The sequence below is a fragment of the Pristis pectinata genome, chromosome 40, assembly GCF_009764475.1.
Source record: "Pristis pectinata isolate sPriPec2 chromosome 40, sPriPec2.1.pri, whole genome shotgun sequence".
In the NCBI taxonomy this organism is placed as follows: Eukaryota; Metazoa; Chordata; class Chondrichthyes; order Rhinopristiformes; family Pristidae; genus Pristis; species Pristis pectinata.
This window is the reverse complement of record NC_067443.1, coordinates 2,426,427-2,448,047: the sequence shown is the minus strand read 5'-3', so window position 1 is coordinate 2,448,047 and position 21,621 is coordinate 2,426,427. Positions and strand designations below refer to the sequence as shown.

General features: G+C 57.0%; 1 protein-coding gene across 2 annotated transcripts; it reads left to right on the top strand.

The window, feature by feature from the left end:
• Positions 1 to 16,264: 16,264 nt before the first annotated feature.
• On the top strand, positions 16,265 to 21,346 carry LOC127587517 (C2 calcium-dependent domain-containing protein 4C-like). 2 transcript variants are annotated; one of them, XM_052045909.1, is made up of 2 exons: positions 16,265 to 16,353; positions 20,243 to 21,346. In XM_052045909.1, exon 2 carries the CDS (start codon positions 20,297 to 20,299, stop codon positions 21,248 to 21,250), a length of 954 nt encoding a protein of 317 aa, XP_051901869.1. In that variant the 5' UTR covers positions 16,265 to 16,353; positions 20,243 to 20,296; the 3' UTR covers positions 21,251 to 21,346. The 2 variants fall into 2 exon arrangements, with proteins under 2 accessions (XP_051901869.1, XP_051901868.1); XM_052045908.1 differs by lacking the exon at positions 16,265 to 16,353 and adding an exon at positions 17,639 to 18,018.
• Positions 21,347 to 21,621: the final 275 nt, after the last annotated feature.

The following is a 21,621-nucleotide window of genomic DNA, read 5'->3' as shown; positions in this document are numbered from 1 at the left end:
TAGACATGAGCAGTGATACAGAATTCGGGGGAATAGATTTAGGACGGAGATGAGGAGAAACTGCTTTTCCCAGACAGTAGTGAATCCGTGGCATTCTCTGCCCAGGGAAACAGTGGAGGCTACCTCACAAAATATATTTAAGACAGTTAGATTTTTGCCTAGAAGGGGAATTAAGGGTTATGGGGAAAAGGCAGGTAGGAGGAGCTGAGTCCACTGCCAGATCAGCCGTGATCTTATTCAATGACGGAGCAGGCTCGACAGACCAGATGGTCAAATCCTGCTCCTGTCCCTCGTTCTGGGGGGGGCGTCAATGCACACCCCTCACTTCCTCGCCCCCGTCTGACCTCCAGACACCACGGACCACGGGCTCCCCAGCCACCTGCCTCTCCTGCGGCCTTGTTCCTCGTTGCAGCCCCCTGTCCCGAGTATCTGAAGGGGGCTGCTCCTCAAAGTTCAGCCCTTCAGAGTACAGGAAGGAGGTAGAGAGCTTAGTGGCATGGTGTCATAACAACAACCTTTCCCTCGATGTCAACAAAACAACAGAGCTGATCACTGACTTCAGGAAAGGGGGCAGTGTACATGCACCCGTCTACATCAAAAGTGATGAGGTCAAGAGGGTTGAGAGCCTCAAGTTCCTGGGAGTGAACATCACCAACAGCCTGTCCTGGTCAAATCACGTAGACGCCATGGCCAAGAAAGCTCACCTCTACTTCCTCAGGAGGCTAAAGCAATTCGGTTTGTCTCCTTTGACTCTCTCCAACTTTTATTGATGCACCGTTGAAAGCATCCTATCTGGATGTATCACGGTTTGGTATGGCAACTGCTCTGCCCAGGACCACAAGAAACTGCACAGAGTTGTGGACACAGCCCAGTGTGTCACGAAAACCAGCCTCCCCTCCTTGGACTCTGTCTTTACCTCTCGCTGCCTTGGCGAAGCAGCCAGCATAATCAAAGACCCCACCCACCCGGGACATTCTCTCTTCTCCCCTCTCCCATCAGGTAGAAGATACAGGAGCCTGAGGGCACGTACAACCAGGATCAAGGACAGCTTCTACCCCATGGTGATAAGACGATTGAACGGTTCCCTTATACGATGAGATGGACTCTGACCTCACGATCTACCTTGTTGTGACCTTGCACCTTATTGCACTGCACTTTCTCTGTAGCTGTGACACTTTACTCTGTACTGTTATTGTTTTTACCTGTACTACCTCAGTGCACTCTGTACTAACTCAATGTAACTGCACTGTGTAATGAATTGACCTGTATGATTGGTTTGTAAGACAAGTTTTTTGCTGGACCTCGGTACAAGTGACAATAATAAACCAATACCAATACCCATGCTCCTGACCTCGGCGGGCACCCGGTGCGGAACGGCAGTGAGCTATTACCGGGGGCAGTTTGCTCGAGGATCTTTGCCCTGTGTCCTCTCGATGGCCGAGCAGGTTCGATCTGGAGGGACCGCCCCAGGGGAGGTCCCACCAGGAGGATTTCACTGGCTTTACATTAGGAGGGAGATCCAGGGTGTGACACATCCAGCGGACGCTGGAATCTGGAGCAGGTCGGGCAGCATCCGTGGAGGGAAATAAACAGCCGGCGTTTCGGACCGAGACCCTTCATCAGGACCGGAAAGGAAGAGGGCAGAATAAGAAGGCTGGAAGGGAGGGGGAGGAGCACACTCAGGCAGGGGATAGGTGAGTCCGGTGAGGTGGGGGGGAGGGAGGGGGAGAATATGTAATAAGCTGAGAGGTGATAGGTAGAAGAGGAAAAGGGTTGAAGGAGGAGGAATCCAGTATTGATACTGGTTTTGGTTTATTATTGTCACTTGTACCGAGGTCCAGTGAAAAACTTGTCCTGCAAACTGATCGTACAGGTCAATTCATTACACAGTGCAGTTACACTGAGTTAGTACAGGGTGCATTGAGGTAGTACAGGTAAAAACAATAACAGTACAGAGTAAAGTGTCACAGCTACAGAGAAAGTGCAGCGCAATAAGGTACAAGGTCACAACAAGGTAGATCGTGAGGTCAGAGTCCATCTCATTGTATAAGGGAACCATTCAATAGTCTTATCACAGTGGGGTAGAAGCTGTCCTTGAGCGTGGTGGTACGTGCCATCAGGCTCCGGTATCTTCTGCCTGATGGGAGAGGGGAGAAGAGAGAATGACCCGGGTGGGTGGGGTCTTTGATTATGCTGGCTGCTTCACCAAGACAGCGAGAGGTAAAGACAGAGTCCACGGAGGGGAGGCTGGTTTCTATGACACGCTGGGCTGCGTCCACAACTCTCTGCGGTTTCTTGCGGTCCTGGGCAGAGCAGTTGCCGTACCAAGCCATGATGCATCCGGATAGGATGCTTTCTGTGGTGCATCGGTAAAAGTTGGTGAGAGTCAAAGGGGACAAACCGACCATAGAATAAAGGATGGGGGAGGGGAGGAGAGGAGGTGGGCAGGTCATCAAGGCAGGGGAAGGGAGCCACGGGAATAAGGGAAGACAAAGGAGTTGTCGGGGGGGGGGGCACGAACGGATGAAAAAGAAGGGGTAGGGTTACCAGAAGTTAGAGGAATCGATGCTGAGGCTGTCAGGTTGGAGACTCCCAGGGCGGAATTTGAGGTCTTGTTCCTCCAACCTGCGCCTGGCGTCAACGTGGCCGTAGAGGAGGCCGTGGACAGACAGGTCAGTGTGTGAGCGGGATGTGGAATAGGGTGTGGGAGGGATGTACTCCAAGGGTTCGGTGTTTGAGGCATTTCAGTCTGGGAGCAGTTTCTGTCTAAGACACCCAGTGTATTTTATCATAAATAAACAAGAGTCATGGAGTCATCCACCATGGAAACAGTCCCACTCAGTCCGTGCCGACCATTTTACACCGACCCCCCATTTCATTGTCCCCAGATTCCCATCAAACGCACCCCCACCCCCGAGGTTCTACACCTCACCATCGCCCTAAGGAGGCGGTTCACAGCGGCCGATTAACCCACCGACCCCCGCACGTCGTCGGGACGCGGGAGGGAACCGGAGCCCTTGGGGGGGGGGGGAGCCCACGCGGTCACAGGGAGAGCGTGCAAACTCCACACACACACACACACACACACACACACACACAGCGCCGGAGGTCGGGATTGAACCCGAGTCTCTGGAGCTGTGTGCGGGGTCAGTTCCCGTTAATAAGATCGCTTTAATAACCAAAGCGCCCTTTCCTAAATCTTTATGTCGGAACAGGTTGCAAGCTCTGGGCTCAAACTAAAACGGAAATGCCAGGAGGAATCCTCTCACTGTGGGCAACCAATAGGGAGGCAGTTAACACAGTTAACTCTCCAGATCCCAGATCCTTTGTCGGAAACATTCACCTCTCCTTTCTCCACGGGCGCTGCCTGACCCACTGAGTATTTCCAGCACTTTCTGTCTTTATCTCAGGTTTACAGCACCTGCGATCGCGTTTCATGAGGGAGATTAGTTCTGCGGGGGCTCTGAGGAAGGAGAAGGGATTGCTGGGTGGGGGGTGGGGCTAGCATGGGCTAGATGGGACAAATGGTCCGGGGTTGACTGGTTGGAGGACCCTGCGCAGTGACGAGGGGCAGGCACCAGATGTCAGTGTTGCGCCATCCTGCAGACCAGCTTCACAGTGGGGGCGGTGAGGTCCTCTGGTGGCGGGCTGCAGTACTGCAGTGGACGGGCTCCAAGTCAAAGCCGACACCCCAGGACTGACACCCGGTGTCCCACAGAACGAGCAGCCAGCACATCGCTGACCCTCGCTCTCCGGCCGGCGTTGGCTGGTGGCTCAGCGGGGTCAGTGCTCGGGCCTCGAGGCCGTAGCTCGGGAGTTCGAGTCCCACTGCGGAAACTATCAGACGGCTATAATTCAGGCTGGGCTCCCGGAGAGAGTGCAGTGGGAGGGGGCGGCGAGGAGGGAGCAGTGAGGGAGGGGCAGCGAGGAGGGAGTGCCGCTCGGGAAGGGCGCTGAGGAGGGAGCATCGCGCTGTAGGAGGGGCGGTGAGGAGGGAGAACCGCGGGAGGGGCGGTCAGGCAGGAGCACCGTGGAAGGGACGAGGAGGGAGCATCGCGCTGTAGGAGGGGCGGTGAGGACAGAGCGCCGCGGGAGGGGCGGTGAGGAGGGAGCGCCATGGGGGGGGATGCTCAGGAGGGAGCGCTGAGGGAGGGGCGGCGATGAGGGAGCATTTCCCACATCCAATCTCTGTATAAATGTAGGGAGCCCCTCCCACTTTCTCAAGGGGTGATTGGAGAGCGCTGATACACCCCTTCGTGTCGGTGTCGGAAAGAGATAATTAGGGGGGGGTGCACACAAGCCCTCCCACTAAACCCCCAAAGAAAAAGCCACAAGCTTAGCCAACTGTCAAAGAAGTGGAGAAATGTTGAATGTTTCTGACATTCATTAAAAATTAAGCTATTTAATTTTTAAATTATGAACTGAAAGGCAAAATTAAAAGCATTGAAAATAAAGGAAAAGAATTTTTAAAGTTATAAATTAATTAAAGTTCTCCTTTTAACATCCACATTCCAGTTACCGGACATTTTGCTTTGGAAATGCCAGCTTCTTAGAAATCTCAGATCTGCCAAGCAAGGCCCAGACCAGACGCTGGCAAGTGCCAGGAATTGGGAATATATCGGCCGTTCCTTCACCGTCGCCGGGTCTAAATCCCGGAACTCCCTCCCCCGACAGCAACGCAGGAGCGCCTCCCCTCCCTCCACACGGACCGCAGCGGTTCGGGGGGGGCTGGTGGAGAGGGGCACTGAGGGACACGCGGTAAATGCTGGTCTTACAAGGATCCCGAGAAAATGAATACATCACCAAAAAGTCACCATCCAATTAAATCTTGACGCGCATCTGGTTGACGTACACATTTTACTTAAAAATACAGAACTTTAATACGTGTTTTCAAAGAGTAAGAGGGGACGTAGAAGATTCTGAGGGGGTGGGTGTTCCTTCCTGAGGGAGCATCTGTTTGAAAATAATGGGGTGTGGTTCCTTTAAGAGGGAGAGGAGGCGACGTTTATTCTCATGAGGAACTCTCTCCCTCAAAGGGAGGTGGAGGCAGAATCTTCGGACGTTTCTGAGGCAGAGTCTTCAGACGTTTCTGAGGCAGAATCTTCGGACGTTTCTGAAGCAGAATCTTCGGACGTTTCTGAGGCAGAATCTTTGGACGTTTTTGAGGCAGAGTCTTCGGACGTTTTTGAGGCAGAGGGAGGTCAATTCTCGATCAGCGAGGTGGGGGAGTGAAAGGTTACCGGGAGTCAGGGGCTGGGGGGGCGGGAAGGTGGGCTTCTTTGTCGGACAGGGGCGCAGGGAGCCAGGGAAGTGTCCGGAAGATATATATTCCGGAGCTTGGGACCCAGGCATCGCAGACAGGAGTTGGGACGTCACGTTACAGTTGGCTTTGGCGAGACAGCACTTGGAGTACTGCGTGCGGTTCTGACCCCACAACCCAGCGAGAGGAGGTGGACGGGGTTTCACGGGGATGTTCATTAGTCGGGGTACTGAGTTCAAGAGCCGTGAGGTGATGTTGCAGCTCTATAGAACTCTGGTCAGACCGCACTTGGAGTATTGTGTTCAGTTCTGGTCGCCTCATTATAGGAAGGATGTGGGAGCTTTAGAGAGGGTGCAGAGGAGATTTACCAGGATGCTGCCTGGATTGGAGAGCACGTCTTATGAGGATAGGTTGAGCGAGCTCGGGCTTTTCTCTTTGGCGAGAAGGTGACTTGATAGAGGTGTACAAGAGGCATAGATCGAGTGGACAGTCAGAGACTTTTTCCCAGGGCAACAGTGGCTAACACGAGGGGGCATAATTTGAAGGTGATTGGAGGAAGGTATAAGGGGGGTGTCAGGGGGTAAGTTTTTTACACAGAGAGTGGTGGGTGTGTGGAACACACTGCCGGCAGAGGTTGTGGGGGCAGATACATTAGGGATGTTTAAGAGACTCTTAGACACATGAATGATAGAGAAATGGGGGGCTATGTGGGAGGGAAGGGTTAGATAGATCTTAGAGCAGGATAAAATGTCGGCACAACATTGTGGGCCGAATGGCCACAATGTTCTATGTTCCTGGGACTGGAGGGCTCGAGTTATAAGGAGAGACTGGACAGGCCAGGACTGTTTACCCTGGAGCAAAGGAGGCTGACCTTATGGAGGTTTATAAAATCGTGAGGGGCGTGGATAAGGTGGACGGTCGCAGTCTTTTCCCCCAGGGGAGGGGAGCCTAAAACTAGAGGGCGCAAGTTTAAGGCAAGAGGGGAAAGAGATTTAAAGGGGACATGAGGGGCAATTTCTTCACCCAGAGGGTGGTCCGTATAGGGAACGAGGAAGTGGTTGAGACAGGTACATTAACAACACTCGGACGGGTCCACGGATAGGGAAAGGTTCCGCGGGATATGGACCAAATGCGGGCGAATGGGACTGACTTGGACAGGAATCCGAGGGGGCCTGTTCCCGAGGAGGTGGAGCCGATGGTGAGGGGAAGGGGTGCGAGGGAGAGGAGTTTACAGGCGGCCAGCGGGCACGTTGTAAGCCGCCGGGAGATGCTCCCGCCCGCTGCTCCCGCCCCTGTCAGACGCGGGGGGGAGAGGGAGGGGAGAGGTACGGGCCGGAGGCTTGGGAATCGGCCCCCTCCACCCCCACCCCCAGCGACCGGTCAGTTGCTGATCTGCTCCTCCTGCCAGGTGGAGGTGGGGACGGCGCTGTAGGGGTCGACAACCATCCGGGCGCAGCGTACGATCATGGCCAGGAGCAGCAGACAGAGCAGGACGATGAAGGCGAGGGCCAATCCCTCGTCCAGGTCGATGTAGCCGCTCAGGAGGCCCTGCACCACGCGCATCCCCCACCTCTCCTTCTGTTCCCCCCTCCCCGGCACCACCTGCGGGAGAAAGGACACCAGGTCAGCCAACAGAAACAGGCCCTTCGGCCCAACGCGTCCATCCTAGCCAGTCCCATTTGCCCGCATTTGGCCTGTATCCCTCTAAACCTTTCCCATCCGTGCACCTGTCCAAATGTCTTTTAAATGTTGTTAATGTACCTGCCTCACCCACTCCCTCTGGCAGCTCGTTCCACATACGGACCACCCTCTGGGTGAAGAAGTTGCCCCTCAGGTCCCCTTTACATCTTCCCCCTCTCACCTTAAACCTACACACACACACACACACACACACACACACACACACACACACACACACACACAAGCACACACTTCATTGACGCTTGGCTGCACTGGAGACCGGAGCGATCCATCTCCATGTCAGCGTGAAGGGGGTCACAGAGACGCAGAGGGGTGCCGGGGCCGGAGGGGGTCATGAAGACGGGGAGGGGTGTAGGGGCCAGAGGGGGTCACAGAGACGGGGAGGGATGTAGGGGAGGGAGGGGGTCAGAAAGAGGGGTGTAGGGGAGGGAGGGGGTCACAGAGACGGGGAGGGTGTAGAGGGGGTCAGAGGGGTGTAGGGGAGGGAGAGGATCAGAGACGGGGAGGGGTGTAGGGGAGGGAGGGGGTCAGAGACGGGGAGGGGTGTAGGGGAGGGAGGGGGTCAGAGATGGGGAGGGGTGTAGGGGAGGGGGTCACAGAGACGGGGAGGGGTGTAGGGGAGGGAGGGGGTCACGGGGAGGGGTGTAGGAGCTGGGGAGGGGGTCACGAAGATGGGGAGGGGTGTAGAGGAGGGAGGGGTCACAGAGATGGGGAAGGGTGTAGGGGAGGGAGGGGGTCAGAGATGGGGAGGAGTGTAGGGGAGGGGGTCACAGAGACGGGGAGGGGTGTAGGGGAGGGAGGGGGTCACGGGGAGGGGTGTAGGAGCTGGGGAGGGGGTCACGAAGATGGGGAGGGGTGTAGAGGAGGGAGGGGTCACAGAGATGGGGAAGGGTGTAGGGGAGGGAGGGGGTCTCAGAGACGGGGAGGGGTGTAGGGGAGGGAGGGGGTCACAGAGACGGGGAGGGGTGTAGGAGCTGGGGAGGGGGTCACGAAGATGGGGAGGGGTGTAGAGGAGGGAGGGGTCACAGAGATGGGGAGGTGTGTAGGGGAGGGAGGGGGTCACAGCGACGGGGGGAGGGGAGGGGGCGTCGAAGGACATGAAGCAACACAAGAAGTCCCAGCACCAGACCGGACCCGGCGCACCAACTGCTCCGCGCTCCCACGTACGGGCTGCGCAGTGGCAGGGTCTGTTTAACCCCTCGCTCACCTCGCTGGAGTCACCGGATCCAAATGCAAGCGTCAAAACCACTGCTGGAACCTTCTGAGCCCGGCTCAATCACGCTTCAAGGTCAGTGTGTACTCCCAGGGGAGATCCGGGCTTCACAGTCCTGGCTCTCTGTCCTGTGCCCTCTCCTACCCTCCCCGCTGGTCCCTGGCACTGACCTGCCCCCTCGCCCCGGTGGGTGCAGGTGATGGGCATTGAGCTGTTGTTGCCTGGGCACAGGGAGGAGGGTCCCCTCGAGTGCGCAGGAGCCGGGAGGGATCAGGTTTCAGGGAGATCGTGTAACCAGGCCGTGTCTCACCATCCGTGTCCGGGGTGTAGGTTACAGGAGCGTCCTGACGTGGAACCTACACCCCTCCCCGCCTCTGTGACCCCCTCCGGCCCCTACACCCCTCCACGTCTCTGTGACCCCCTCCGGCCCCTACACCCCTCCCCGCCTCTGACCCCCTCCGGCCCCTACACCCCTCCACATCTCTGTGACCCCCTCTAGTCCCACACCCCTCCCTATCTCTACGACCCCCTCCAGCCCCCATACCCTCCCTGTCTCTGTGACCCTCTCTGGCTCCTACACCCCTCCCCATCTCTGTGACCACCTCCAGCCCCCCTTCACCCATATTTGTCCCCGTCCCCCTCCTGGTGCCATGAACCCAATGCACACCCACTGGATCCCCCCTCCCCTGTCTGGTCCTGGTGCCACGTGCCAAACACCTTTCCCCCGATGGTCCCCACTCTCACCTCCTGTACTTACCAGAGTCCAGCATTTGGGGGGGGGGGGCCTTTATGTTCCTTTCCCCAGCAGCCGCCTCCATCCTCAACCCTCCCCTCCCACATCGCTCCATCTACCCCCCCCCACTTTGTTTCTGCCTCCATCGACCACCCGCCCGCCCCGTCTCTTAACTGCACCCCTCCCCTACCCAGCACAACCTTTCACCCCTTCCCAGTCCACCAATCACCTCGGGCCCCTGTCTCGCCCCTTCCCCCTCCCCTCCCCACTCTCAGTCCCGAGGCAGGGTCTCCACCCGAAATGTTGACAGTTCCTCGAACTAAAGGGCACAGGTTTAAAGTGAGAGGGGGAGACATTTAATAGGAACCTGAGGGGCAACTTCTTCACCCAGAGGGTGGTCCGTGTGTGGGACGAGCTGCCAGAGGGAGTGGGTGAGGCAGGTACGTTAACATCTAAAAGACACTCGGACAGGTACACGGATGAGAGAGGTTTAGAGGGATACGGGCCAAACGTGGGCACGTGGGACCGGCTTAGATGGGAATCTGGGTCGGCACGGACCGGTTGGGCCAAAGGGCCTGTTCCCGAGGAGGTGGAGATGATGATGAGGGGAAGGGGTGCGAGGGAGAGAAGTTTCCCTGCTGTGTGACTCTGCGACTCTAATTCCACCCCACCCCCACCCTCTCCCCACAGATGCTGCCCCTGTTCTGGAGGACCCCATTCAGAACAGTTCCTCCCAATGACTCACGGCACAGAAACAGGCCCTCCGGCCCAACCGGTCCGTGCCGACCAAGGTGCCCACCCAAGGTAGTCCCATTTGCCCGCGTTTGGCCTGTCTCCCTCCCATCCGTGCACCTGTCCAAGTGTTGTTAATGTACCTGCCTCACCCACTCCCTCTGGCAGCTCGTTCCACATACGGACCACCCTCTGGGTGAGAAAGGTGCCCCTCAGGTCCCCTTTAAATCTCTCCCCTCTCACCTTAAACCTGCGACCGCTAGTTCTCGATTCCCCAACCCTGGGGAAAACAGACTGCGATCGTCCACCTTATCTGTGCCCGTCGTGACTTTATAAACCTCCATAAGGTCACCCCTCAGTCTCCGTCGCTCCAGGGAAAACAGTCCCGGCCTGTCCAGCCTCTCCTTATAATTCGAGCCCTCCAGTCCCCAGTAACGTCCCCATGAATCTTTCCTGCCCCCTCTCCAGCTCAATGATGTCCTGGGCGACCAGAACTGCACGCAGTACTCCCGAGTGTGGCCACACCGACGTCTTGTACAGCTGTAACGGGACGTCCCAACTCTTGTACTCAATGCAACACACACAAAGTGCTGGAGGAACTCAGCGGGTCAGGCAGCATCTGTGGAGGGAAATCAACAGTCGACGTTTCGGCCTGCTGAGTTCCTCTGGCATTTTGTGTGCATTGCTCCGGATTTCAGCATCTCCTGTGTCTTGTACTCAATGCTGTGACCGATGAAGGCCAGCGTGCCAAATGTCTCACCACCCTGTCTACTGGTGTCTCCACTTTCAGGGAACCATGTACCTGTTACCACCCCCCCCCCCCCCCCCGGTCTCCCTGTTCTACAACACTCCCCAGTGCCCGATTGTTCACTGTGGAAGTCCTGGTTTGACCTCCCAAAATTAACAACAGCTCCATGTGGATGCGACTGGATTACATAGGAATACCGAAACCTTACTTAAACTTCATCCGCCACACACCTGCCCAATCAGCCTGCTGTGGTAACTTGTCGATACTCTCCTCTCTGCAGGACGTCAGTGAGACCGCACTTGGAGTACTCCGTGCAGTTCTGGTCGCGCAGCTATAGGAAGGACGTCACTGAGCTGGAGAGGGGGCAGGAAAGATTCACGGGGACGTTCCCGGGACTGGAGGGCTGGAATTATAAGGAGAGGCTGGATGGGCCGGGACTGTTTTCCCTGGAGCGAAGGGGGCTGAGGGGTGACCTCGTGGAGGTTTATAAAGTCATGAGGGGTGTAGGTTAGGTGGACGGTCACCGTCTTTTCCCCCAGGGGAGGGAAGTCTAAAACTAAAGGTTTAAGGTGAGAGGGGAGAGATTTAAAGGGGACCTGAAGGGCAACTTCTTCACCCAGAGGGTGGTCCGTGTATGGAACGAGCTGCCAGAGGAAGTGGTAGAGGTGGACAATTGATAAATTGGTTTATTATTGTCACATGTACCGAGGTCCAGTGAAAAACTTTGTTTTGCATGCCATCCATACAGATCATTTCATTGCAACGGTACATTGAGGTAGTACAAGGGAAAACAATAACAGAATGCAGAATAAAGTGTTACAGTTACAGAGAAAGTGCAGTGCAGGCAGACAATAAGGTGCAAGGGCCACGACGAGGTAGATTGAGAGGTCAAGAGTCCGTCTTTATCGTACATTAACAGCATTTAAAAGACACTTGGACAGGTACACGGATGGGAAAGGTTTAGAGAGTTAGGGGCCAAACACCGGCAAATAGGACTGGCTTGGATGGGAACCTTGGTCGGCACGGACCAGTTGGGCCTGTTTCCGTGCTGTGTGACTCTGACTCAACGGGGTCAATCTCTCTCGGTTAAGGGACAAGTGCCATCAAAAATTGGTAAAGCGTTGGGTTTTGGTTGTTTGATGACCCTCACCAATTTTTACAGATGCACCACAGAAAGCATCCTATCCGGGTGCATCCCGGCTTGGGACGGCAACTGCTCTGCCCGGGACCACAAGAAACCGCAGAGAGTTGTGGACACAGCCCAGCGCATCACGGAAACCAGCCTCCCCTCCACGGACTCTGTCTACACTTCCCGCTGCCTCGGGAAAGCAGCCGACATAATCAAAGACCCCACCCACCCCAGACATTCTCTCTTCTCCCCACTCCCATTGGGCAGAAGATACAAAAGCCTGAGGGCACGTACCACCAGGCTCAAGGACAGCTTCTATCCCACTGTTATCAGACTCTTGAACGGACCTCTCACACAATAAAGATGTCTCAATCTTTATCGTAGGCACGGTAGTGTAGCGGTTAGCATAACGCTATTACAGCGATAGCAACCCGGGTTCAACTTCGGCCGCCGTCTGTAAGGAGTTTGCGCATTCTCCCCGTGTCTGCGTGGGTTTCCTCCGGGCGCTCCGGTTTCCTCCCACGTTCCAAAGACGTACAGGTTAGGAAGTTGTGGGCGTGCTATGTTGGCACCGGAAGCATGGCAACACTTGCGGGCTGCCCCCAGAGCACTCGACGCAAAAAGATGCACTTCACTGTGACTAATGAAGAAATCTTATCTGATCAATCTACCTCATCGTGGCCCTTGCACCTTATTGTCTGCCTGCACTGCACTTTCTCTGTAACTGTAACACTATATTCCGCATTCTGTTTTCCTCTTATACTCCCTCGATGTACTTACGTACGGAATTATCTTTCTGGATGGCTCGCAAACACTGTGTCTCGGTACATGTGACAATTCCCAATCAGGAAAGGAAAAGCACCAGCAGAACTTGGCAAAACATTGGGTTTCGGTTGTTCAGTGGTAAAGGAGAAAGTCCGTGTTCTCGAGCAGGTTACAGGAGAGACCACGACGCAGCCGACCCTCATTACAAAGCAGCGAAGTGTTTCAATAATTGAGCTGGAAAAACTGCCGGTAATTTGCAGATCAAAATCCATGCCGAACACCCATTAGCCTGATGATTATTCAAAGAAAGAGCAAAGAGCCGGTTCAAAGACGTGTAGAAAAAGCCGGGTAATGAAGCGAAGAATATTTTGCAAGCAGAGGGCTGTTTAACAGAATTGAAACAAGGGTTAATTTACATAACTAAAGACCGGGCACTGTCCAGGGTCAGGTAGGAAGGGAGGAGGTTTATCGTGTTCAACGTGGATGTGAGTGGATTATATTGGAAACGTAAGCCTGGACGTACTTGTGTTGCAAGCGAGAAACAGTTATATCCATTTTAACTTCTAGTGTGATGGTTTTCCTTCCCTTAGATACACTGTCATCATTTTTTCTGTTTTATGGAGGCAAAGTAATGACAAAGTACTGTAAGAATTCTCTCTTCTCCCCCCTCCCATCGGGCAGGAGATACAAGAGCCTGAAAGCACGTACCACCAGGCTCAAGGACGGCTTCTATCCCGCTGTTATAAGACTATTGAACGATAAGATGGACTCTTGACCTCACAATCTACCCTGTCGTGGCCCTTGCACCTTATTGTCTGCCTGCACTGCACTTTCTCTGTCACTGTAACACTTTATTCTGCATTCTGTTATTGTTTTGTCAACGCACCGTACAATGAATTGATCTGTACGAACAGTATGCAAGACTTTTACTGGACATGTGACAATAATAAACCAATTTAACAATTTATAAAGTCCAGCCAGATTTGTAAGGACACACCCCACTGCTATCCAATACGGTGTTCTGAAGACTGCGTTTGTGGGCTCTTGGACTGTACTCACCGGAGTACAGAAGAATGAGAGGGGACCTCCTAGAAACATTTCGAATGTTGAAAGGACTGGACAGAGTAGATGTGGCTCAGCTGTTTCCCTTGGTGGGTGAGTCCAGGACTAGAGGGCACAGTCTTAGAATTAGAGGGTACCGGTTTAGAACAGAGATGAGAGGAAATTTCTTTAGCCAGGGGGTCATGGATTTATGGAATTCGTTGCCACGTACAGTTGTGGAGGCCCGATCATTGGGGGTGTTTAAGGAGGAGATTGATAGGTATCTAATTAGTCAGGGTATCAAGGGATATGGGGAAAAGGCCGGGAATTGGGGCTAGATGGGAGAATAGTTTAGCTCATGGAGCAGACACGATGGGCCGAACGGCCTACCTCTGCTCCCTTGTCTTGTGACCTTGTGACCGCTGCAGGAGGCTTAAGTTGTTTTATCACCGAGGATCTCATTTTCCCAAAGCACAAGTTCTGGTGCTCGTGGAAACAAGTGCATCGAGGCATGGGACTGGGAGATACGGGCAGATAGACGGTTTACCATAGAACAATACAGCACAATACAGGCCCTTCGGCCCACCATGTTGTGCCGACCTTTAAACCACACCTAAGACTATCTAACCCCTTCCTCCCACATATCCCTCTATCTTAAATTTCTCCATATGCTTATCTAACAATCTCTTGAACTTGACCAACGTATCAGCCTCCACCACAGCCCCAGGCAGCGCATTCCATGCCCCAACCACTCTCCGGGTGAAAAACCTCCCTCTGATATCTCCCTTGAACTTCCCACCCATTACCTTAAAGCTATGCCCTCTTGTATTGAGCATTGGTGCCCTGGGAAAGAGGTGCTGGCTGTCCACTCTATCTATTCCTCTTGATATTTTGTACACCTCTATCATGTCTCCCCTCATCCTCCTCCTCTCCAATGAGTAAAGCCCTAAGTCTCTCCTCATATAATGCATATTCCCTAATCCAGGCAGCATCCTGGTAAATCTCCTCTGCGTCAACACAGAATCTGCTGGAGGACAGGCTAAGAGAGCGCGCGCACGATCAGGGCGCGCACAGTCCCACGGACACGAGAGACCCAGGGCGCTGGAATCCGGAGCAGCAAACAAACCGCCTGAGGAACTCCGCGTCCGCGTCCCACGTTCCAGTTGAGACCCGGAGTGTGCGGAAGGGGAGATGGACGCTTGTAAAGAAGGGGGGGGCGCGGAGAGGGAGGGGCGGGGTAGGGGCTGGGGAGCGCAGGCGAGGGAGCAGATGTTGGACGGATGGAGCCGGATGGGGTGGGGGTGTGTCCGGGGAGGGGGGAGAGGGATGGGAAAGGTGAACATAGATCCCGGGTGGGCCGGTGGGAGAGGGAGAGGAACCTGGGGGCGTGGGTCATCTGGTATTGGTATTGGTTTATTATTGTCACTTGTACCGAGGTCCAGTGAAAAACTTGTCTTGCACACCGATCGTACAGGTCAGTTCATTACACAGTGCAGTTATATTGAGTTAGTACAGAATGCATTGAGGTAGTACAGGTAAAAACAATAACAGTACAGAGTAAAGTGTCACAGCTACAGAGAAAGTGCAGTGCAATAAGGTGCAAGGTCACAACAAGGTAGATCGTGAGGTCAGAGTCCATCTCATCGTATAAGGGAACTGTTCAATAGTCTTATCACAGTGGGGTAGAAGCTGTCCTTAAGCCTGGTGGTACGTGCCGTCAGGCTCCTGTATCTTCTACCCGATGGAAGAGGAGGGAAGAGAGAATGACCCGGGTGGGTGGGGTCTTTGATTCTGCCGGCTGCTTCACCAAGACAGTGAGAGGTAAAGACAAGAGTCCAAGGAGGGGAGGCTGGTGTCCGTGACGCACTGGGCTATGTCCACAAATCTCTGCGGTTTCTTGCGGTCCCGGGCAGAGCAGTTGCCGTACCAAGCCGCGATGCATCCGGATAGGATGCTTTCTATGGTGCAATGATAAAAGTTGCTGAGTGTCAAAGGGGACATACTGAATTTCTTTAGCCTCCTGAGGAAGTAGAGGCGCTGGTGAGCTTTCTTGGCCGTGGCGTCCACACGGTTGGACCAGGAAAGGCTGTTGGTGATGTTCACTCCCAGGAACTTGAAGCTCTCAACCCTGTCGTTCACATCGTCGGGTTGGAGACGGGCCTCCATCAACAGGGGTGTACACCATGGATGCTCACCCCTTTCCAAAACACTGGCGGGTCTTCAACTGGAGTGTGGTGGTCGCTTCATTATGGGAAGGATGTGAAAGCCTTAGAGAGGGCCCAGGAGAAGGTTTGTGGGAGGGGTTCCTGCAGTGGGAACGGCAGTTGACGAGGAGAGATTGGAGAGGTCGGTACTGTCTTCCTCAGAGAAGGCGGGGGGAGGTATAAAGTGATGAGGGGTCTCAGCAGGGTGTAGTGGGAGGGGGGTCCTGTGGGTGGTTTTGGCGGGGGGGGGGAAATGGCGTCAAGAGGTCACGGGTGGGAAATAAAGAGTGACCCGGGACACTGGGTGGTGGGGGCGGTGTGAAGAACAGGTGAGGGGGCTTGGGGGTGAGGGGTTGGAGGTGGGGGGTTGGTGAGGGGTTGGAGATGAAGGGTGAGGGGGCATTGGGTGAGGTGAGGGGTGAGGGTGTGGGTGTGTGAGGTGCCGGAGTTTCCCGGAATCGGACACAGTGAGGGGTGGGCTGTGTCAGTACTGTGGGGGGAGTGGTGGGGGAGTCCCCTCTCTCCTGACCCACCACAGTTCCCGAGTCAGGCAAGTGTTGTCACGGACTGCGCGGTGTGACCACGAGGCAGAGGGTGGGGTCCAGCGGGAAGTAGGGTCCTGGGAATCGTTTGGGAGCCGAGCAGAGAACCGACACACAGGATATCGTCACCGGATCAGCTGTTGAAGGCACAGTCCCCACAGCACGAATCTTAAAGGGGCAGTGCACAGCGTTAGGGGATAAACCATCGCAATTCACTGTTAAAAGAATCATTCATGCGGCTTTGAGTTACAGAAGAGTCAAGGGATTTGGCAAGAAGATCGGCAGGTATTGGGATTGGTTTACTATTGTCACACGTACCGAGAAGCTTTTGTCTGCGAGCCATCCAGACAGATCATTCCGTACATCAGTACATCGAGGGAGCACAGAAGGAGAACAGAATGCAGAATAAAGTGTCACAGTTACAGAGAAAGTGCAGTGCAGGCAGACAATAAGGTGCAAGGGCTACGACGAGGTAGATCGTGAGGTCAAGAGTCCATCTTATCGTTCAACAGCGGGATAGAAGCCGTCCTTGAGCCTGGTGGTACGTGCTTCCAGGCTCTTGTATCTTCTGCCCGACGGGAGGAGGGGAAAAGAGAGAATGTCCGGGGTGGGAGGGGGTCTTTGATTATGTCGGCTGCTTTCCCGAGGCAGCGGGAAGTGTCGACAGAGTCCGCGGAGGGGAGGCTGGTGTCCGTGACGCGCTGGGCTGTGTCCATAACTCTCTGCGGTTTCTTGCGGTCCCGGGCAGAGCAGTCGCCGTCCTGAGCCGTGACGCACCCGGGTAGGATGCTTTCTATGGTGCCTCTGTAAAAATTGGTGAGCCTGATCAAGGCTCTGATTTTATTGAAAGGCAAAGCAGAGATTGAGGGGCTAACACAACTTCTGCTCCCCCCGGCAAATGAAAATTGTTAAAGGAATAGTCCCAAAGGAGCTGCCCTTGAGGATTAAGTGAGCAGTTAATAACACAGGAGAGTGCCCAGTGAACAAGGACTAGAGAGCACAGTGTATAGGAGTGTGAGAGGAACTGCCTCCAACACACAAGTCTCAAACAACTCGACATCTTACACGGGGCTTCACAGAACACACCTAATTCGCAGGAGGGACTGTCCAAATTGATCCAAGATTTCTGTACCCCCGTCTGTCTCTCTCTCTCTCTCTCTCTCTTTCTCTGCCTCTCTCTCTTTCTCTGCCTCTCTCTCTCTTTCTCTCTCTCTCTCTTTCTCTGCCTCTCTCTCTTTCTCTCTCTCTTTCTCTGCCTCTCTCTCTCTCTCTTTCTCTGCCTCTCTCTCTTTCTCTGCCTCTGTCTCTCTCTCTCTTTCTCTGCCTCTCTCTCTCTTTCTCTGCCTTTCTCTCTTTCTCTCTCTCTCTTTCTCTGCCTCTGTCTTTCTCTGCCTCTCTCTTTCTCTCTCTCTCTTTCTCTGCCTCTCTCTCTCTTTCTCTCTCTCTCTCTTTCTCTGCCTCTCTTCTCTGCCTCTCTCTCTTTCTCTGTCTCTCTCTCTCTTTCTCTCTCTCTCTTTCTCTGCCTCTCTCTCTTTCTCTCTCTCTCTTTCTCTGCCTCTCTCTCTTTCTCTCTCTTTCTCTGCCTCTCTCTCTTTCTCTCTCTCTCTTTCTCTGCCTCTCTCTCTCTTTCTCTGCACTCTCTTTATCTCTTCCTGCTTCTCTCTCTCTCTCCTTTCCCTCTCCCCCCAGTCTCTCTGCCCAGTGTCCCGCTTCGTCCTCGCCCCTTCTCCCCCCCCCCCCCCCCGTCAGACGCTGCTGGGCCAGGGGTGGAGGGTGTGAGTGTTGGGGGCCGGACAGTCCCGCCCAGCTCTCTCCCCCCTCGGTACAAAGCTCCGGCGCCGGGCGGGGTATCGAGCGCAGCGGCCGGTGCTGGGAGGGAGCCGCCGGCGGAGGGGCACGGACCGGGACCGGGTCTTCACACCGACCGCTGGTCAGGGGGAGTCTAACTCGGTAATTACCGGGCACCGGTGGGGGGGGGGGGAGACGGGGGAGACGGGGGAGAGGGGGGGAGAGGGGGGGAGAGGAGGGAGGGGAGAGGAGGGGGAGGGAGGGGGGAGTGGGGAGAGGAGGGGGAGAGGAGGGGGAGGGAGGGGGGAGTGGGGAGAGGAGGGGGAGGGAGAGGGAGGGGGGAGAGGAGGGGGAGGGAAAAGGAGGGTGGAGGGGAGAGGGAGGGAGGGGGAGAGGAGGGAGAGGGAGGGAGGGAGAGGGGGAGAGGAGGGGGAGGGAGGGAGAGGGGGGAGAGGAGGGGGAGGGAGGGAGAGGGGGGAGAGGAGGGGGAGGGAGGGAGAGGGGGAGGAAGAGGGAGGGGGAGAGGAGGGGGAGGGAGAGAGAGGAGGGAGGGAGGGGGAGGGAGAGGGGGAGGGAGAGGGAGGGGAGAGGAGGAGAGAGGGGGAGTGGGAGAGGAGGGAAGGGGAGAGGAGGGGGAGGAAGGGGAGAGGGGGAGAGGAGGGAGGGAGGGGGAGAGGAGCGGTGGGGGAGGGAGAGGGGGGAGAGGAGGGGGAGGGAGAGAGAGGAGGGAGGGAGGGGGAGGGAGAGGGGGAGGGAGAGGGAGGGGGGAGAGGAGGGGGAGGGAGAAGGAAGGGGGAGAGGAGGGAGAGGGAGGGGGGAGAGGGAGGGGGAGGGGAGGGAGGGGGAGAGGAGGGAGAGGAAGGGGAGAGGAGGAGAGAGGGGGAGTGGGAGAGGAGGGAAGGGGGAGAGGAGGAGGGAGGGAGGGGGGAGAGGAGGAGGGAGTGGGAGAGGGGGAGGAGGGAGAGGGGGGAGGGAGAGTGGGGAAGAGGAAGGAGGGGAGACCGGTGGGAGCGAGGGGAGAGGAGGGACCGAGGCAGGAAAGGAGGGGGGGGAATGGGCAGAGAGGATTGAGGGAGGGGGAGGAGGGGAGGAGAGGTAAGAGGGGGAGGGGGTGTGAGATTTGGAGGAGGGGAGGAGGACTGGAGGTGTTTGGAGGGCGAGCAGGGGGAGGGATGGGTGGTGAGTTCGGAAGGGGAGAAGCTGAGGGCTGAGGCTTTGGGGAGTGAGGGTTTGGAGGGGGAGAGGTGTGGGGGGTTTAGAGGGAGGGGAGGTGGGGGTTTGGAGGAGGACGGAGGGTGTGTGGAATTTGGAGGGAGTGGTGAGGGTTTGCAGGGGTAGGAGGGGTGTGGGGTTGGGTGGGGGAGGGAGGGTGTAGGGGTTGGGGGGAGGGGTGTGGGGTTGGGAGGGGGAGGGAGGGTTGCGGGTTTGGAGGGGGAGGGAAGGGGAGGGACAGCTGGGGGTTTGGAGGGGGAGGGACGGTGGGGGGTTTTGGAGGGGGAGGGAGGGGTGTGGGGCTTGGGGGGAAGGGGTGCGGTGGAGGTTTGGGGGAGTAGGGGGTATGGGGTTTGGAGGGGGAGGGACGGGTGGGGGGTTTGGGGAGTAGGGGAGGGGTATGGGGTTTGGAGGGGAGGGAGGGGTGTGGGGTTTGGAGGGGGAGGGAGGGGTGGGGGGTTTGGGGGGAGGGGTGTGGGGTTTGGGGGAAGGGGTGCAGTGGGGGGGTTTGGTGAGTAGGGGTTATGGTGTTTGGAGGGGGGAGGGGTGGGGGGTTTGGGGAGTAGGGGAGGGGTGTGGGGTTTGGAGGGGGAGGGAGGGGTGGGGGGTTTGGGGGGAGGGGTGTGGGGTTTGGGGGAAGGGGTGCGGTGGGGGGGTTTGGTGAGTAGGGGTTATGGGGTTTGGAGGGGGGAGGGGGGTTTGGGGAGTAGGGGAGGGGTGTGGGGTTTGGAGGGGGAGGGGTGGGGGGTTTGGTGGGGAGGGGTGTGGGGTTTGGGGGGAAGGGGTGCGGTGGGGAGGTTTGGTGAGTAGGGGTTATGGGGTTTGGAGGCGGAGGGAGGGGTGGGGGGTTTGGGGAGTAGGGGAGGGGTGTGGGGTTTGGGGGGAAGGGGTGTGGTGGGGGTTTTGGGGGTAGGGGTTTGGAGGGAGGGGTGGGGGGTTTGGGGAGAAGGGGAGGGGTGTGGGGTTTGGGGGAAGGGGTGCGGTGGGGGGGTTTGGGGAGTAGGGGTTATGGGGTTTGGAGGGGGAGGGAGGGGTGGCGGTTTGGGGAGTAGGGGTGTGGGGTTTGTTGGGGGAAGGGGAGCGGTGGGGGATTAGGGGGAGGGTGTGGGGTTTGGAGGAGGGAGCCCCATTGTGAAGCAGGACCTGAGGCAGTCTCCTCGCCGGTGTTTTGCAGGCCTCCCCAGGAGGAGGGTGACTGATCCAGGATCCGGACACCCAGACCCTCACCATGTCCCGGGACGTCCGCATGTGGTTCCTGCAGATCCTCGGCCCTGGCAGGTCGGCCGGATCCAGGGGCCGGAGCGCCGACTCCCACCTCAACGTGCTGACACCCGACAACATTCCTGAGTTCTGCATCCCTCCCCGCAGGGCCGCGTCCCCCGGGCGGAGGCCCGGGGCCCTCCAGGCCGCTCGCCGTCACCACATCCAGGTGGAGAGCGCAGGCCCCGGCCCGGGGGAGATGGAGGGGCAGGAGGTCCCGATGTCAGGGCCTGGACTGGTCCCGCTGCACGCCAACCCGTCCGAGATCATCTACCTGCCCAAGAGCCCCCACACCCGCAGGAAAGAGTCCCTCTTCCACAGCCCCGAGGCCTGGCCTGGGGCCTACTTGGGCCCGCAGGGGGTTAATCCGGGCCCTTGGGCCCACCCGGGCCTTCATGGGCCTTGGGCCTTGGACAGCGACACCGCCTCCTCGGCCGACTCCTCGCCTTTCAGCTCCCCATTGCCCCCCCGGGCCTGCGGGCAGCGGGGGTTCCGTCCATCGGAGCCTCCCCTCAGCGTCCCGGCCAAGGAGACCGCGCTGGCCCTGGACAGGGGCGGGACGCTAAGGGTGGAGGCCGAGTACAGGCCGGAGGACGGGAGGCTTCGCCTCAGGCTGTTGACGGGCCAGGACCTGTACCCGGCGTCCTTCCAGGCCCGGGATGTGGGCTGCTGCGTGTCTCTCTGCCTCCTGCCCGGCAAGGCCCAGAAACAGCGGAGTGCCATCGTCAGGAGGAGCCGGGAACCCGTCTTCAACGAGGACTTCTTCTTCGAGGGACTGTCCCAGGATGAGCTGAGCCGCCGGGCCTTGAGGTTCAAAGTCCTGAACCGGGCCTCGGGGGTCAGGAGGGACTGCGTGATGGGGCAGTGCTGCCTGGAACTGTTCTCCGTCCTCCCTGCGGCCCACGCCCTGAGCAGGGGCTAGCAGCGAGGGAGGAGGGGCCGAATTCCGGCATCTGCACTGCCTGTGATTTCCTGCGAATATTTATCTTGTCTCGCAATAAAATTCCAGCCTGTCTGACTCTTGTGGCTGCTTCACCGGCACGTGAGCCATGGGCCGAATGGCCCCAGGGGCTTAGGGTAGGTTCGGAAACAGGATGGGGGAGGTGTCCCAGGCAGTCCAGTAGGTGAGGGAGGGAGGGTGGGGAGGGGGGAGCGGAGACGGGGCAAGAAGATGGTTTCCGCACTTCGTCAGAGCTGGCCAGTTCTGTCACGAACAGGACTGGCGGGTTATCTGAAGTGGTTGACTTCCATCTTGAAGCCCAACAACTGTAGCCACTCCGGGCAGAAGGTGAA